The 16537-nt window shown below is 51.6% G+C and overlaps 7 protein-coding genes across 7 annotated transcripts; 4 read left to right on the top strand and 3 right to left on the bottom strand.

Annotated features, from left to right (window-relative positions):
- Nucleotides 1–28: 28 nt before the first annotated feature.
- On the bottom strand, nucleotides 29–1893 carry N7519_007072 (putative general amidase; the record flags this gene model as incomplete). Its single annotated transcript, XM_057293848.1, has 3 exons — nucleotides 29–144; nucleotides 195–279; nucleotides 331–1893. 3 exons carry the CDS (start codon nucleotides 1891–1893, stop codon nucleotides 29–31), a joined length of 1764 nt encoding a protein of 587 aa, XP_057148659.1.
- A 220-nt stretch (nucleotides 1894–2113) lies between these two features.
- N7519_007073 (M20 family metallopeptidase) lies at nucleotides 2114–3459 on the top strand (the record flags this gene model as incomplete). Its single annotated transcript, XM_057293849.1, has 3 exons — nucleotides 2114–2203; nucleotides 2253–2638; nucleotides 2700–3459. The coding sequence occupies 3 exons, from the start codon at nucleotides 2114–2116 to the stop codon at nucleotides 3457–3459; spliced, it is 1236 nt and encodes a 411-aa protein (XP_057148660.1).
- A 291-nt stretch (nucleotides 3460–3750) lies between these two features.
- Nucleotides 3751–5289, top strand: N7519_007074 (uncharacterized protein; the record flags this gene model as incomplete). The annotated part of the gene is made up of 3 exons (XM_057293850.1): nucleotides 3751–3858; nucleotides 3919–4100; nucleotides 4173–5289. The coding sequence occupies 3 exons, from the start codon at nucleotides 3751–3753 to the stop codon at nucleotides 5287–5289; spliced, it is 1407 nt and encodes a 468-aa protein (XP_057148661.1).
- Nucleotides 5290–6606: 1317 nt separating this feature from the next.
- N7519_007075 (M28 family metallopeptidase) lies at nucleotides 6607–8142 on the top strand (the record flags this gene model as incomplete). Its single annotated transcript, XM_057293851.1, has 2 exons — nucleotides 6607–6684; nucleotides 6739–8142. The coding sequence occupies 2 exons, from the start codon at nucleotides 6607–6609 to the stop codon at nucleotides 8140–8142; spliced, it is 1482 nt and encodes a 493-aa protein (XP_057148662.1).
- A 544-nt stretch (nucleotides 8143–8686) lies between these two features.
- N7519_007076 (alpha/beta fold hydrolase) lies at nucleotides 8687–9895 on the bottom strand (the record flags this gene model as incomplete). Its single annotated transcript, XM_057293852.1, has 1 exon — nucleotides 8687–9895. The coding sequence occupies one exon, from the start codon at nucleotides 9893–9895 to the stop codon at nucleotides 8687–8689; it is 1209 nt and encodes a 402-aa protein (XP_057148663.1).
- A 526-nt stretch (nucleotides 9896–10421) lies between these two features.
- On the top strand, nucleotides 10422–14580 carry N7519_007077 (uncharacterized protein; the record flags this gene model as incomplete). The annotated part of the gene is given in 4 exon segments (XM_057293853.1): nucleotides 10422–10466; nucleotides 10609–11765; nucleotides 11806–13742; nucleotides 13760–14580. 4 exon segments carry the CDS (start codon nucleotides 10422–10424, stop codon nucleotides 14578–14580), a joined length of 3960 nt encoding a protein of 1319 aa, XP_057148664.1.
- Nucleotides 14581–15496: 916 nt separating this feature from the next.
- On the bottom strand, nucleotides 15497–16387 carry N7519_007078 (uncharacterized protein; the record flags this gene model as incomplete). Its single annotated transcript, XM_057293854.1, has 1 exon — nucleotides 15497–16387. One exon carries the CDS (start codon nucleotides 16385–16387, stop codon nucleotides 15497–15499), a length of 891 nt encoding a protein of 296 aa, XP_057148665.1.
- Nucleotides 16388–16537: the final 150 nt, after the last annotated feature.

Genomic DNA, 16537 nt, shown 5'->3' on the forward strand with positions numbered 1-16537 from the left:
TAGTATCATTTGCTACCCAACGGATCTATCACTTGGCCAAAACTTCCTCCACAATCAGCGCATGCTGGACCAACGCCTCGTCTTTCTGGCGACGACCGATAAGCTGCACGTGGCAGGGTGCATTTTTGACCTCTTTGGGAAGATCTGAGCTCAGTCAGCATATGTGATTGCGATATATCCGGGATAGGACTTACAAGGAGGATAATAGTTCACGTCGCGCACGAACTCGGCATCAGCGGTCTCCTGAGAGGAGCCATAGGGAATGACACACGCGGGATACTGGTCTTTGAGTTAGTGTAAATATTCACAAATGATACAAAGGAAACATACATCAACCACATTAGCAAGAACTGTGTATACTGGGACACCATAGGTGTCATGAGGGACTGCTGTGGTCTGGTATCCCGGCCCGATAATCACATCCAGGTGGTTGTTGAGGAACACGCGGCGCATTTTAGCCGCGATCTCTGATTTAGAGGCGTTCAAGTCAAAGAATTCCCGCAAATTCGGCTCTCCTGCCTTTCCTTCCATGTCGAACGTAAATCGAAGAGACGGGATCGGCGGCTCGCCAGACTTCCGGATATGCTGCAAAGCTGTTTGGTCTGGGTCAATACGAAAGAAGCGGAATGCCAGGTCTGCGGCAGCTCCCACGAAGTCAATCTGTTTAGATAGATCCACAATGTGATGACCAGCATTTCTTAGCTTCTCAATGGCTATTCCAAGAGTGCGCTGCATATTTGGGTGCAATGGAGTTTGGGGATCTTCCGGCAAGACCCCGATTGTGAGCTGCGTGGGCGCTTTCACGGGCTGCATCCAGGGGAATCCTAGAGCCATGTCGTCCATATCATCAGAAGCTGCATCGAAGACCACCCGGAGAAGCATGTCCGCGTCGCGAACAGAATGGCACAATGGTCCTGCGCATGGAGCAATCCCGGCCATCCCTGGTCTACCTGCGCTCGTCTGCCCGGCATACGGCACGCGACCGATACTAGGCTTGAAGCCCACGGTACCACAGCAGAGTGCTGGAATGCGAATCGATCCAGCAATATCAGTGCCAATTCCTAGGATGGATCCACGCATTGCTACCAAAGCTCCCTCACCACCACTGCTGCCACCAGCCGTGAGGGTACTTCGGTGTGGGTTCCGCACACGTCCAAAGACATTGTTGTGGGAGTCCGCGGTCATCATTGTCTGGGGCACGTTGGTCTTCACGTACAGCACTGCACCTGCTTCCAGAAGAATATCTACCAAGACAGAGTTCTGGGTGACGGGCTCACGATCCAAGAAAGACGCAAACCCGAGAGAGGTCGGTACACCCTTGATGTTGAAGGTTTCCTTCATACTAATTGGAATACCGTGAAGTGGTCCAACAGGTTTTCCAGTAGACTTGATATGTGCGTCTAGCTCTTGCGCTCTAACAAGAGCCTCGGAGAACATAGTCTCCGTCAAGCATGAAGTCAACTGCTGCGCAATGGCAGCACGCTTGGAGAAGGCGGTGGTCACCTCAACAGCGCTGAGCTCTTGAGCAGCGAGCTTGTCTCGTAGCGAGGTTGCATCAGGCAGCTCAGTAATGGCGAGCTCTGCTTTGCTAAGGATGCCACACTTCGAGGGAACATCGAGGATCTCCAGCTCATTACTATCGACCTGCTGGAGAATCTCTGTTGCCAGTCGCCATTCAGTGGGAATCTTAGCGTCTGCCTCGGCTTGTTTGGCAGCACACTTGTCTTGCCAAGTAAGGTTGGTCATATTGTTCAGCTTTCCAAAGATAACTTGGGGTAAATGGGCGATGAACGATGTGGAGGCGATCGATTGCAAACAGTTCAAAGTGACAAATAGGAGAGCGGGGAAGCAGAATCTGATATTCAGGTCGAGACTGCGGACATCCGTCGTCATATTTATAGCCCATAGTCCCGAGGTCCGGTGCGGAGTGTGGGGGATAAGCCAATCAAATACTTTTGCGCCGATAAGGTAGCCCTGGAGGGTTCATCCGGCACACGGCAGATGCATCGGGCTGCGGCTATATTTCTTTTTTGCTGAAGTCCCATAAGAGAGCAATAACCACCATGGGCCATTAACTATTCGAAGCCTTCAAATCCAAGCACAAGAATCAACCATGGCTACGCCATCCAAGAGCGCAGTCCAAACGGCCATCGACCAATATATTGATAGTTTAGCAGAGCCATTACGCATGCTAAATCAGAAGGTAAATCCCCGGCTCTATGTGATATATTCTTTCTCACAATAAATCATAGATTCACGAAAATCCAGAACTGGCGTACGAGGAACACATTGCCCACGACGCCATCTGCGACTTCCTCCAATCCCAGGGTATCCAGACAACGCGCCACTCCTACGGCCTCAGCACTGCTTTTGAGGCCAAGGCTGGCAATGGAGATGGTCGCTGTGTGAACTTCAACGCCGAGTATGATGCACTCCCCGGGATTGGCCATGCATGCGGTCACAACCTTATTGCAATTTCTAGCATTACCGGCTTTTTAGCATTAGCTTTTGCCATTTGCCAATTTGGTATTCCTGGCCATGTCCAGCTCCTGGAAACCCCGGCCGAAGAAGACGGCGGCGGAAAAATTGATCTGATTCGCTCTGGGGCGTACCAGAAAGCCGATGTGTCTTTGATGATGTATGACAGTTCCGTCGTTTCGACACCACAAAGCAAGACATAAGCCGACTAACTAGGGCAGTCACCCATTCTCCGAGGAAGAATTCAGTAAAGACGTCCTTGGTATCGCCGGTCGCTCGTCGATTGCCTGCTACGACATCACAGCAGTCTATCGTGGCGTCAGCGCTCATGCCTCTGCCAGTCCATGGGAAGGAGTCAATGCCCTTGACGCCCTAGTCACTGCCTACAACAACATCTCCATGTTACGCCAGCAGATGAAGCCTGATGAACGAGTTCACGGCGCAATTCTCGAGGCGCCCACCGTTACCAACGCAATTCCCGAGCTCACGCGCACCAAATACTCGATCCGCAGTCCGACAATGAAAGGCGCGAGGGCATTGGGAGACCGCGTACGGCGGTGTCTGGAATCAGGCGCTCTTGCCACCGGATGTACGGTTGAACTGGAGGAAAGTCAAATATTTGCCGATTTGGCTGTGAACCCTCCCTTATGTGAAAGCTTTCAGGAATGTATGCGTGAGCAAGGAGAACACATATTGGCCTATGATGAGATTCAGATGCCAGGGTCCACTGATCAGGGGAATGTGTCGCAGCTTATCCCGGCCCTGCATGGCATCATTGGGATCCCGGTAAGTGATGGGGCTAAGAACCATACGCGGCAGTTCACTGCGGCAGCTGGCACGAGCGTTGCTCACCAGAGAATGGTCACTGCTGGAAAAGCCATGGCGATAACCGGGTGGAAGCTGCTGGTGAATGAGGAGTTCTATGGCAATGTACGCAATGCTTTTACCGAAGCGAGTGGCCGGACCGGGACTCGTTCGTAGGTCTTCCCCGGTTTGTCTCCACAATCTCCGCGACCATTCATTTTGGGGAAGTGGGGCACATGGATACCCAATCAGGGGTAATTGCGCTGCGGGACGAACAACCTTGGGAAGCTTTCCCCAGATCTTGATATCATTTGAGTTTATAGGTACATAGCAGACATCCATGAATGTATCATCAATGTATGAATGTATGTTGGTACTGACAAACGGAAATAAACACAAAAGACAATATAAATACCATGATATCTCTCCCTGTCCGATAATTTTCATCCTAACACTTTGCCTACAACCATGACATCCGTTGACCCCAAGACAAAACCATCATGTCCCCCAGAGGACCCGAAACGAGAGATTTCTTTAGGGAGCATCACCGATGTCTCCCCTGAGGAGTCTCGCCGAGTACGAAGAAAAGTTGATTTCATCCTTTTACCAATACTCGGATTCTGTTACTTTCTCCAGTTCCTGGACAAACAAACACTGAGCTATGCCAGCTTGCTGGGAATGATTGAAGACACGCACCTAGAGGGCACACAATTCTCATGGACGGCCTCGGTGTTTTACTTTGGATATATATTCTGGTCATACCCAACCATGTACCTGTCGGTGCGTTTGCCAATTGGAAAGTACTTAGGTGCCACAGTGTACGTATTGCCTCACTTCTGAGTTTCTGTGAATCCAGTAGAGGAACCAGACTAACAAATCACATTCTATAGACTCCTCTGGGCCGCTGTCCTGATGTGCCATGCAGCCTGCCACAACTTCACAGGCCTGGTCATCACCCGATTCTTTCTCGGTGCCCTCGAGGCATCCATTGCCCCAGGGTTCTCCCTTATAACTGGCATGTGGTATACGCGACGCCAGCAGCCTCTCCGGTACGGGCTGTGGTTTGCCGGTGGTTCCATAGCTTCCTTGTTCGGAGGTTTGCTTTCCTACGGCATCGGACACCTCGACAGCGGCCTCACTGCGTGGCAATATTTATTCCTGATTTTTGGCGCCGTGACTGCTCTATGCGGGATCATCATGCTTGCCTTTCTCCCGGACACACCGTCCAAAACCTTCTGGTTGACCCCCGAGGAGCGATCTACCGCAATAAACAACGTCACGGCTGATGGCCAGGCCGGCATAAAGGGCTCCTACAAGATGTCGCAGGTAGTCGAAGCCCTACGTGACCCGGTGACTTGGTTCCTAAGTCTGTATACATTCTGCGTGAACATCGCCAACGGGGGCCTGACAGCCTTTGGGTCGCTTGTTGTGCAAGGATTCGGATACGAAGGCCTTCAAGCCCTCTTGATCCAAATGCCTACTGGCGGTGCCCAGCTATGCTTCGTGATCATAAGTGCCGTGCTGTGTTCGTCAATTCCCAATATCCGCACGCTGACTATGATGGCACTTACGCTGACCAGCCTGCTGGGAATGGTGCTCATGTACGCCCTGGAGGAAAGCAATCAAGCTGGCCGCATGGCGGGTTTCTGCCTCAGCCTGGCTTTCTCGGCCAACATGCCGATTTCCATGTCTTTGGTCACCAGTAATGTGCGTGGGCTCACCAAGCGGGCAGTGGTCAATGCAAGTGTTTTGGTGATGTATTGCGCGGGAAATATCGTTGGTCCGCAGTTCTTTAGTGTGACTGAGGCACCGAGGTATAGAAAAGGTATTACGGCTAGCCTGATAGGGTTTGGGCTGGGATTTTTCTGGGTGGTGTGCCTACGGCTGTACTTACAGTGGCAGAATAAGAAGCGAGCCAGCGAAGTGGCATCGGATGTGCCACAAGAAGTGCTGCTTTTGGAAGATAGGACTGATTGGGAGACTCCAGGGTGTCGATATGTTCTATAGGGAGACCGGAGGATACTAGCTTCTGTCGGAGTTTTCATGGTGATAGTCAACTCCATGCACAATTTTGTTGTATATTTAGTCATTTCCCGTCTACCCAGGCCGCCGATTCTTGACCTGCGTATCCAGCGATGTCGGTAGATAAAAATACTAAACGGACTTAATTTCTTGGGCTTACGGCAATGTACGCTACGTTTTTGCCGGAGTGAGAGTGGTATATACACATGTCCCTATCTCCACTGCCGCGACTGATCTTGCAACTCTGTTATTGTAAGCAACCGGTTGTCATGAAGAATTGGGCTGGGACCGGGCCGGTGGCCATGCCAATCAGTGCTAATTGCGCTCGCGCCGCAGAGTCTGGAGACAGGACAACACCTAGAGCCAAGAAGCCGCATGGATTATCTTTGTGAGAGATAAAAAAGGATCCGGTTATTGGCCAAACATGTATCCAACGGGTCTCAAATACGGCAGTTCGTGGGCCTCTTGAACCCCAGGCTCTGTCTCTGGAACTAGCATTCCATAGGGAAATTCGGGGTATATTTTCGCTCTACAACCTGCTCCGCTTCAGATGTTCGATTAACCAGTTCTAGATATAGCTGATATTGATATGCAGAAGGGGTCCCGTCTGTGGTGTCAATTTCATAGATCATCAGATTGTGGAATTACATGCTGGGCACTCCACCACAGCCTTTGTACTCTGCACTGGGCGTTGTCCTTCCACATTGGATCATGAGGATGCTGTGTATACATACTATCGTGATCCTATCAGGATTTCAAGGATGTATTTGAGCCTGATTTGAGCGCCCGAATGTGAATTGGGACGATATGATTGAAATGGGCATTACCAAAGAGGATATGGATTAGGTATGCTAACCTCTAATAAGCAGTCGGCTAAGTTAGCCCTCGACCTTCGGTATCTGGCCATAATATCCAAATCAACGGATTAATGCAAACCCGTTACGAATACGGACTAAACAATTAGTCCTAAGGTTTATAGTGTTGGACAATGAGCGCAACCCCCCGCAATAATGTTATCTACCCCTAGTATCTTCCCGCCTCAGATGCCTTGGCACTGTAACCTCAGCCGTGATGTTATCAAGTGCCGTCGGGCTTCCGCCTGCAAAACAATAGCCGGCCCTATGAAATTGCTTCCCCTTTGCCAAGTGCAGCAAGCCAGGCTCTTGGCTTACCCCTCGCGCCCCTGCCAATCACGCACCATCGCACTCTATCGTCGCGTGATGGTCACAAACAATATGAAGAAGAGGTATAAAAACACCGTCCCTACCCCGGGATGGGTATCGATCCACGCATTACTTGACGATGAAGTGGTTTTTGTTGATAACCCACCTGTCTGTGGCCTTTGCTGAAGCTGGTCGGAGGAAGCCCCTTGTTTCACCAGTATGTATGCATGGTGTATCCCCGCCGCCGTTATCAAGTAGTCTGACTTATTAGGATGAATTCCCCTCTGCCATTCGGCTGAAGGACCTCCTGAAAGGGACCCAACAGCTTGAGGATTTCGCTTATGCGTATCCCGAGCGTAACCGTGTCTTTGGCAGTGCAGCACACAATGATACTGTTGACTACATCTATCGCGAGTTGAAGAAGACTGGCTACTATCATGTGTGGAAACAGCCACAAGTGCACACATGGACTACTGCAAAGACCTCCCTGACGTTCGATGGCGAGTCCATCGAGGCGACCGCCATGACATACAGCCCCAGCGCTGATGTTACTGCGGAGATGGCAGTGGTCTCGAACCTCGGATGCAGTGCATCAGACTACCCGAGTGAGGTGGCTGGTGGAATTGCCCTAGTCCAGCGTGGAGAATGTACTTTCGGAGAAAAGTCGGTTCTGGCTGCTGCGGCCAAGGCGTCTGCAGTGATTATCTATAACAACGAGGCAGGGCCTGTTAGTGGAACGCTGGGTGGAGTGACCAATGAACTCGGCCCTTATGCAGCCATTGCTGGAATCTCTGATGTCGATGGGAAGACCCTACTCGATGCAGCAGCGAAGGGTGCTGTCACTCTGTCTGTTTCGATAGACAGCAGAGTCGAGAATCGCACCACATTCAACGTGATTGCCGAGACAAAGGGCGGTGATCACAATAACGTCGTCTCACTCGGAGGTCACACCGACTCAGTCGATGCCGGTCCCGGTATCAACGATGATGGCTCTGGTGTTATCAGCAACCTCGTGGTCGCAAAAGCGTTGACGCGATTCTCTGTCAAAAATGCCGTGAGGTTCTTCTTCTGGACGGCGGAGGAGTTCGGCCTGTTGGGTAGCGAGTACTACACCTCGCACCTGAATGCTGATGAGCTAGCGAAAATCAGGCTTTACCTCAACTTCGATATGATTGCCTCACCCAATTACGCACTCATGATCTATGATGGCGACGGAGATGCCTTCAACCAGACTGGACCGGCGGGTTCTGCTGAGATCGAGGCTTTGTTTGAAGACTATTACAAATCCAAGAAGCTACCGTATATCCCAACCGAATTCAATGGCCGCTCCGACTACGATGGTTTCATCTCGCGTGGGATTCCCGCCGGTGGCATTTTCACTGGTGCTGAAGGCGCCAAGACCGAAGAAGAGGCGAAACTGTTCGGAGGCGAAGCAGGTGTAGCCTACGATGTGAATTATCATGCTGCCGGGGATGACTTCAAGAATCTCAACCACGAGGCATTCCTGATTAATTCAAAGGCTACTGCTTACGCTGTTGCAAAATACGCCAACAGCCTTGCTTCGATCCCCCGACACAGTGCAACACCCACCAAGCGGGTGGTCAAGAAAAGAGCACCTCGGTCGCATGCGCACACTAAGAACACTGGATGTTTCCATTCTCTGGTCGAGATTTAATAGGTGTTTTCACCTATTACTGCATATGTACCTAGATGGCTAGGTGGCCACCAATGTTGTTATATAAGCAAGTATTCAATTCGATCTCTCTCTTGACTGATTGCAATTGTTGTCAACGATGAGTATCTCACATACTCTGTCAAATATGGCTTTCAGCGTTGTGCTTTTAGTTCGCACGAGTAGAGATACGTAGTGTAGACACAAAGAGTATGTACTTATTTTGAGGATGTATTTGTATAGTATCGAAAGTATAGGTATGATCCTATAGGAAACGTCTAGCGTGGGAGACTAGACATGGGAGACTAGACATGGTAATGTAGTATGGACACAATAATGGCTCCCCAGTGCTATTCCTGAGGAGTCAACGCTCCTCTTATGCAAATGTAAGATGTCCAGTTTGTTCAAATAATATTTCTTGTCATCCTAACTCTCATGATACATATGTAATGTTCTCATATCTCCCGGAACCTTCTTTCTCAGTTCCCAATGGCTATCTACAAAGCACGTAGCTGTCCAATAGTGTATATGCATACATTATAAGGACCTAGTCACGCAGACCTCCGATCAGATCCAAAATCGCTCGTGTCACCTCTTCCGGACTTTCCTGGGGTGTCCAATGCCCAACTCCATCCACAAACCGAAATATACGCAGGTCAGCACACGAAATCCCGTTCTTCATCTTCTCGATAGCACCAGGCTCCTGATAGTTACCCCAGTCTAGCTTGCCCGAGACAAAAGCACAAGGCGGCTCGAGCTTCTTTCCAGCAAAGACATCAAAGTCCTTTGTGTACCGGCCCCCAGCAGCGGTGCGAACACGATACCAGTTCAGTCCACCCTGGAAGCCCGTGCGACCATACTCACCCGCATAAACAGCGAGCTCCTCATCCGGCAGCCACGAGTGCGAGGCCAGACCATCGGACGGCTCATGCGACATATCGCGCGCCACAGTCGCAGGCATCGTCTCATTCAACGGCATAATATAATACCCAGGTAGCTCAATCAGGTCGGAGGCAGACCACTTCTCCAGCGGATGCGGCCGATTCCCCGGCCACGAACCACTTTTTAGATGAAAGTATCCCCTCAAGAAGCGATGCATCTCGTCAGGCCCCAGGTCTGACATTTCAGGCCCAGCCTGCTTAGTCGAATAATACCACTTATAATGTTTACGGCCGAGCTCCGCAAGCGTGTCATGAATCCCCGCAGCAGCCGACCCCTCGGCACCACCCGCCCCACCTGCGGCCACCGTATCAGACCCAGCCGTGGCATCCGCATTCGCCGTGTTGAACGGTAAATCCGGGGCACCACTAAACGGATGGCTCATGAGCACAACGCTCTGAAAGAAATCTGGCCGCATTAGGGCGCACATGGCTGCCGATACAGCGCCGCAGTCGTGGCCGGCGACGCAGCGCACGGAGCGGTAGCCTAGCGCGTGCACGAGGAGCACAATATCACGCACTAAGCTTGACAACGAGAATGTTGTCAGGTCGACGTCCTCATAGCTGCGTGTGTCCCAGCCTGTGGTGCGGCCAAAGCCGCGCTGGTCTGGGGCTACGGCGTAGAAGCCTGCTGCTGCTAGTTTGGGGAGCACACGACGCCATGAGTAGGCAATTTCTGGGAAACCATGGAGGAGGACGATTAGTGGTTTATTGTTGTCTGGGGTTTGGCCGGCTTCTAGGATGTGGATATTTAGATCGTTGGTTTGGATATTGCGGCTTGTTATGCCTTCAGGGAGGGGTAGAGGTAGGAGGGCCATTGTTGGGATTAGAAGCTGGATTGAATCTATGGGATATGTAGGAAAGGTATGAAGTTGAATAGGAGTCAAGTCTACGGGGAGTATGCAAGTTATACCTGTAACCCCCATAATAAGCCCTGGAGCTAAAAAGGGCAGGTCCACAAAGGCGGTAAAGTGTGTACCTGACCCATCAAAGTCATGACGCAAGTTCCTCTCCATCTCGGATCTGCCTGGATCTGGACTTTTTTATCTTTTTTCTTTTCCTTTCTTCCCTTCCAGCTCTCGTTACCTGGCGTTGCCTTCCTATCTCCTTGTTCTTCGCCGGTTCTAACTTGGTCGATCACTCCCGAGTTGCTCCCCTTCAACCTCTCTGTTTCCCTGTTTCCCAGATTCCACTTCTTCCTATAGCTACCCATCGCATCGTCATCTGGAGATCCACATTCACTTCATCCACCTCAATTCGGGATCCCGGCGCTGCACCAAGCAGTGTCCGGCCATCCGATCATTGACCTGTTCCAGTCCCTCAAAGGCCCCAAGACTCTAAACAATGGTTTTCGGTCGTCGCAAGAGAAGTGCCTCTGCCCATCACCAGGTGAGTTTCGCGCGTCGAATATCAAGAATAGCAGAGTTCCCTATCTGCAAATGGGTCCCGTTGCAGCATTTGATGCAACCCAACGGGTACCTGCAACCTATGCATGAAAATCAAACTGACAGCTCCCCTTCCTTCCCACTAGCCACTTTCCAGTCCCGCCGCGCAATCCGCCCAGTCTGCCGCCAGCCATGCGTTCCTGAAATCACAACCCTCCACAACCAGCTTGTCCTCCGCGGCGGCAGCAGCAGCACTCCGCAACTGCACACCCACGCCGACCCCCATTGAAAATGTCCAGACCAAACGCATGGTCCAGCGGCGCAGCTCGACCCAGTCACAGGTTAATCCCGTTGGCGGACGCCGTTCGGCCAGCGTGAGTGGGACGCTGCGCCGCTCCAGTAGCAATGGTTCGATGAGCGCACGTACCTTTCGCGATCAGTCCCCCCATCGCCCAGCTACTAGCTCCGGGCCCCTCGGGCCTGCAGCTCCACCCATGGATGTACCTCCATTACCTGCGCTCCCGACGCAATTGTCGTCGCGGAAACTGCCGAGTCGACGTGCAATGAGTGTGGAGCCATCGATGCGTTCCACTCCATCCTCTCCGCCGCGCTCTGGGATGAGGGGCGTCGATCGGGAACTTGGGCGAGGATCTCCGATTCAGCTAGCTACGCATGAACGTGTAACTGGTCTCGGGACCGTTCCAGAATTGGAACGCTCGACGAGCCGGAATTCGGTCAATTTTTCGTATCCCATGGGCTCGCGACCTACCTCGCCGATTGCGATATCTGGGAATAATCCGATGAGCCTCCACAATGCTATTCAAGAATCAATTGCTGAGGTATCTGACAAATTCCCTAAAGGGAAGCCTAGGGCACAGCCATCTGGCAGTCTAGTGGAAAGCCCGGTTGCCAACAAATCCGGTCCTTTGGCTGGCACCGCGGGTGCTGCAGCCCAAGCGGTTAGCATACCAAAGGACGGCCCAGTTGCCAATGGTCGGACTGGGAAGGTGCGAAATTCGCTTATAGAGACCGATCCTCTAGACCAGTATACCAGTAACGCAGTACCTACTGTGGCCAGCGTCGAAAGTGCACACCCATCCTCTCGAGCTCTTCCTGAGCGGTGGCCATCCACCGTTCGAGAAGAAGAAGAGCCCGAAGATGATAACACGAATGTCGAAAATATCTCTATACGGCAAGGCAGAGACCGGATGACGAGTGCATCGCCAACTGTTGATCACGTAGAGGCAGCGCCAGTGCCCTCATCACCCTCGTCGGAACTGCAAATCAGGGCAGCAGCCGCACCGTCAGTCAAGTAGTCCGGGTCGAACTGCACGGTTCTCCAGGTTGCTCTCTGTAGCTGGAGCTGGAGATCAAGTTCACCAGCCTCCGCCCAGATCAGTATCTCCCGTGAAATCGGCATTGAAACACCCACGAGGAACCTCCTTGTCGCCTGATGGGAGGGTTGGGGCAACCGCTCGAGTCCTACCACCGAGCGAGCTATCAGATGGTACCTCAGTGGCATCAGATGAAGGATCCCGGGTTGACACCAGGAAGAAGCCTGTCAAGGTCAGCTTCGATGATGAGGCTGAGGTTGTCAATGCAGCAGCCAGCCCTCCTACCTCGCTGGAAGAATATACGCCTGATTCTCCACCCGGCGGTAAAGCCAGGCCCCGCATGAGTTGGCTTGGTGTTGGCAAGAAGAAGTCACCCGCGGAGTTTGCAAGCGACGATGACTGGGATGTAGTCATCAAGCCCCGACAAGTTCTTCCATCTTTCGGTAGCATTCGGGGCAGCCGAGGCGGTGCCCTTGAAAGGTCGCCAATTCCAGATTTCAGTGACAATGAGTCCACCTCTTCATCTGCATCTGATGTGGCGCGAAGGCGGGATATGTCGCTGTCAAATGAATACTTCCAACCACGCGGTTTGGGCACTCTGGAGCAGTTGTCTGTCAACGGCACTTTGCCTACTTCGCATTCCGATACCGACCCTGGGGCTAAGCAAGAGACTGGGGCTAAGCAAGAGGGCAGAGTCACAGACGACATTACTGAGAAACACCCGTATTCTAGCGTGGGCTCAAAATTATATGTGCCTGCTATTGCTGTTGAGCCTGCTACGCCCCCAGCAGACGGAACCAAGCAAAGTTTCGACATGAAGAGATCTAGCATGGACCAGTATAGGATTCCGGGTGGGTTCCCGCCCTCCAGCTCAGACCGCAGTCTCCATTCGACCGCAAAGAATACTAGCACCCAGGCCGTGGCGAGCGCTGTTTCAAAACTGGACGACGTGGATACCGAGGAGGAATCTGGTGATAGCGTCTACAGCGATGCAGCTGAAGACATGGACGGTGATGGGTTTGGGTCCATCAACGCCATTGTTGATAGCCGGTCAGTTCCGAGGTCGGCACCGACTGAGGAGAATGCGAGCGAATCTCGGGACGCAACACCGAGGCCCGTAGGTCGAGCCGCCATCGTGGATAGTCAGTCACAAGATGTGAAAGCTCAGCCACTTGAGCAGGAGCGCTCCGTGACACCGACTCCAGGCTCGGTCAACCGTCTGGTAGAGGAACCCCCTGCCTCTTCGGCTGGCCATGTGATTGGTTCTGCATACCCGCCAGTGCCAATCCAGATGCAAAGCCGTAATACGACTGCTCAAAATGGCACCGTCCAAGCACAGCCCACCACGCGAGCTCGGCCTATGTCGGTGGATGTGAATGGTATGTCACGTATGCAAGATCCGCGGTGGTCGAGCAACGATACTTCTCCGCGAGGTGGCAAGGCCAAACCTCGTCCACTGTCTCTGGGTCCAACATTCCACAATCTAGGAGGACAGACAGGTATCCCTGGCACTCTCCGCCGGAAAATGTCGAATGGAAGTGATTCCTCAAGCAGCTTCAAACGCTCTTCTCCGCGCGGAGATCACCACTCTATGCGACGGACAATGAGAGCCGGTACTGCTAGTGCCAACGTTCGAGTCCAATCTCCAACAGAACACAACGAGTTTCCCCTTGAACATCGTCCTCTTTCATCTGGCTCCTCGAATGGCACCATGCGCAAGACTCTCCGAGGACCTACTGGAGGTGAGCGATATTCGTTCTTCTCGACTAACAAGAAGGCCCCGCCAAGAGCGAAGTTTACCAAGTCGCCCCCTAAGTCTTTGCGCACGACCCGGTTCGCAAATTCGGATGGCGAGGATGAAGCCCGGCCACAGGCCTTCACCAGTCGATTCGCAGATTCCAGCGATGAAGATGAGCCTGGAAACAATAAGCTACGTCCTGTCCGCGGTATCCCCGCCCACAAGGTGCCGACGACGGTGACTCGACAGAGTTGGACGATAGTTCAGAAGAAAGCGCCCGGCAGCAAGCGCAGCCAGTGCTTGCATCCCAGCCAGTGGCCTCTTCATCGAAGAACGCAACAAATATGTCTGGAATGGCAGCTGTGGCCAAACAACGTGGCATGTCGCAGAGGGACTTGGAGGAGTTCATCATGGCTCCTCCCCGTGGTCGGAAGCCAGGACTTCTCGCCCGACTTGGCATCAAGAAATCCAAGAACTCGGATCATAGACTTCGCGAAGCTGAAAGCCCCTCGCGGAGAGACATACCCCTAGAGCGGTCGCGCCTGGAACTCGATCAGTTACGTGGCGACGGCATGGTTAATGGAAACCACGGCATCACAACAACCATAGTGTCTGCCGGGAATCCCGAGCCGAGTCGTTCGTCCAAGTTGGTGAAGAGAAACTCTAAACGCCAGTCGACAGGAGCAGACTTGTGGCCCCTTCGCCCCAATGCCAAGGAAGAAGAGTCTCTCCAGCCGGTCGTGGAACAGCCATACAGCGCCCCTTCATCTGCTCTACAAACGCAGAATCCCGCACCGCCAACAGATGGTGCAGGCGCGACACACAACGGAAGCATTGTTGTCAATGGGAATGGCGCTCACAGAGCGTCTCCAATTGCGAAGGGGACCGAGGCACCCCGCGACGGACCAGATCCGAATAATGACAGTACCTCCGAAGTCACGAATCCTGATGACCATGGGCCTTCGGCACGCGACGTCGTGATCGCTGGCTCGGGACGAAAGAAACGATTTCCTCTTCTTCGGAAGGCATTCGGTCTGCACGCTTGATCATATGTTGCAGGTCTGAAATGGCTCCTTTTACCTTTTGAGTCGGACGATTGAGCAGATACCCATGTTTCACGTTCCAGTTCAAACGCTTTTTAATTCCCTCCTTCTCTGTTTCCCCTTTGCTATAAGGAAGACTTGTGGTCCACGGTGGCTGCTGTTGTCTTTCCCTCAAAACTCGATTCCATCTTCGACAATATCTAATCTCTAATGACTGATATACGCCCTTTGGTTTGCTGCTTCTGGCTCACCCTTTCCTTTTTTTTCCTACTTTGGCTGTGGCTTGTATTCCACTTTTTTTCGCTCTCCTTGGGAAAAGTTTGCCTAAAACTGGGCATTATACTCTCGCTCCTACTCTTTCTCTTCTTTCCTTCTATTTCTTTTTGATCTTCCGGTGTGGCCCATTGGAGTTGTTCGCTTCCATGATACCCTCGTTTTTCCTTCCCACCCTGTACTATTGTCGTTCTTTTATATCTCAGCCCCAGTCCCTTACTATGATTCGGTGAGTTCCAAATGAGATGGTGTGTCCTTCTGGCTGTTTTCAGACTTTTTTTTTTAATATAGATTTGGTCATGAAACAACACAATATGATCTAATACTTCTGTTATATTTCGCAAGTCAGGTCAGTAAATGTTGGGATTGAAATACATATATATGTAACAAGCATGCCGTGCTGGTCCCGTTAGAAATTACATGATTTTCTCTACTTAGCGGCATATTATGGGCACGTAGGTTGGGATTCTGGTTCTATATAATCAACTACGTGTCTTACAGATTTAGTTTTATTCGTGCACACATGTGGTCTTGTTGATGTTTCCATATGCAAATCCTGAATTACCGGAATAATCAACAATGATTTCTGCATTTGAAGCCCTGCAGGATGGAAAGGGCTCCGAGGTAGAATATCGCTGGCAACCATTCATAAGGATATTCCCACTCTCCCTGTATCAAAAAGATCTTCATTATCACGAGATGCCGAACATTCCCGTAGTTCATACTGGCCCCGTAATAACGCATCTCGAATAGCACGTTGATGCTTTCTGAACTGGATAGTTCCCGTCTGCATTCCTGCCAACACATCAAAGTGGAACTGCTGGTGTTCATATTTCATCTGTTCGGCGAATGACCGCTGCTTCAGGGCGGGTACATATTCGTAAAGATAGGAGATGTGGCAGGCCAAATGAAGCAGCAACATTGCATCATCACTAGGACAGTCCAGCCAGCTCTCAATCAGTGCATCAAGGAAGCCGGGTAGTGGTGGGAATGACACATTCTCGTGTGAGTCTGTTGTCAACGACGCATCGTCAGGTAATCCCAACAAAGGGAACTTCCACTCTTGGGCCGGAAGAAGGACAGTTATTGTCTTGCTGGTTGGAAAAACGAGCCGCTTTTGTGGGAGTTCCACTCTCGCATTGCCGATTTGATGTGGCCCTTGCGAATCAATAGCCCATCCAGCCTTGACAAGTAATTCTGCTGCCTTGTCAAGATCCGAGACAAGGAGGTAGAGATCGAATTTCCATGTAGGAACGCCATAATGGTGAAGAGTATCTTCGAACCAGATGGCGTAGGGGACTTGGTGGTCAGATAACACTTGACAAGGTTTATATCTTGGCTCGGTGTCGGACTTGTGATGGGGCATGGCGCACGTGGAATCCACAACGGTGACGTGCAGGTATTGGTTTAAAGTGGGAAGTCGTTGGAGAAGGTGTCTGATGTTGTAAATTATGACAGAAAGTGATGTCGTCAGGTCTTCAAAGGAAAGACTGACACGATACAAAATAAACCCGACCCACGTGACTTGATGAGGCATCAGTCTTGTTCTACCTGGGCAAGATAAATCATTGAATGATTAGAAGATAGACAAATATATGGAAATATATTTCCGATTCTAATCTCACTGCAATGAGGGTTATCACGAGGGTAATGGATAACCTACCCATTCTGCTAGCGGATGTCTCAC

Source organism: Penicillium mononematosum (genome assembly GCF_028829835.1).
Source record: "Penicillium mononematosum strain IBT 11891 chromosome Unknown utg000003l:1.0-8172316.0:1.0-8177699.0, whole genome shotgun sequence".
Classification (NCBI taxonomy): domain Eukaryota; kingdom Fungi; phylum Ascomycota; class Eurotiomycetes; order Eurotiales; family Aspergillaceae; genus Penicillium; species Penicillium mononematosum.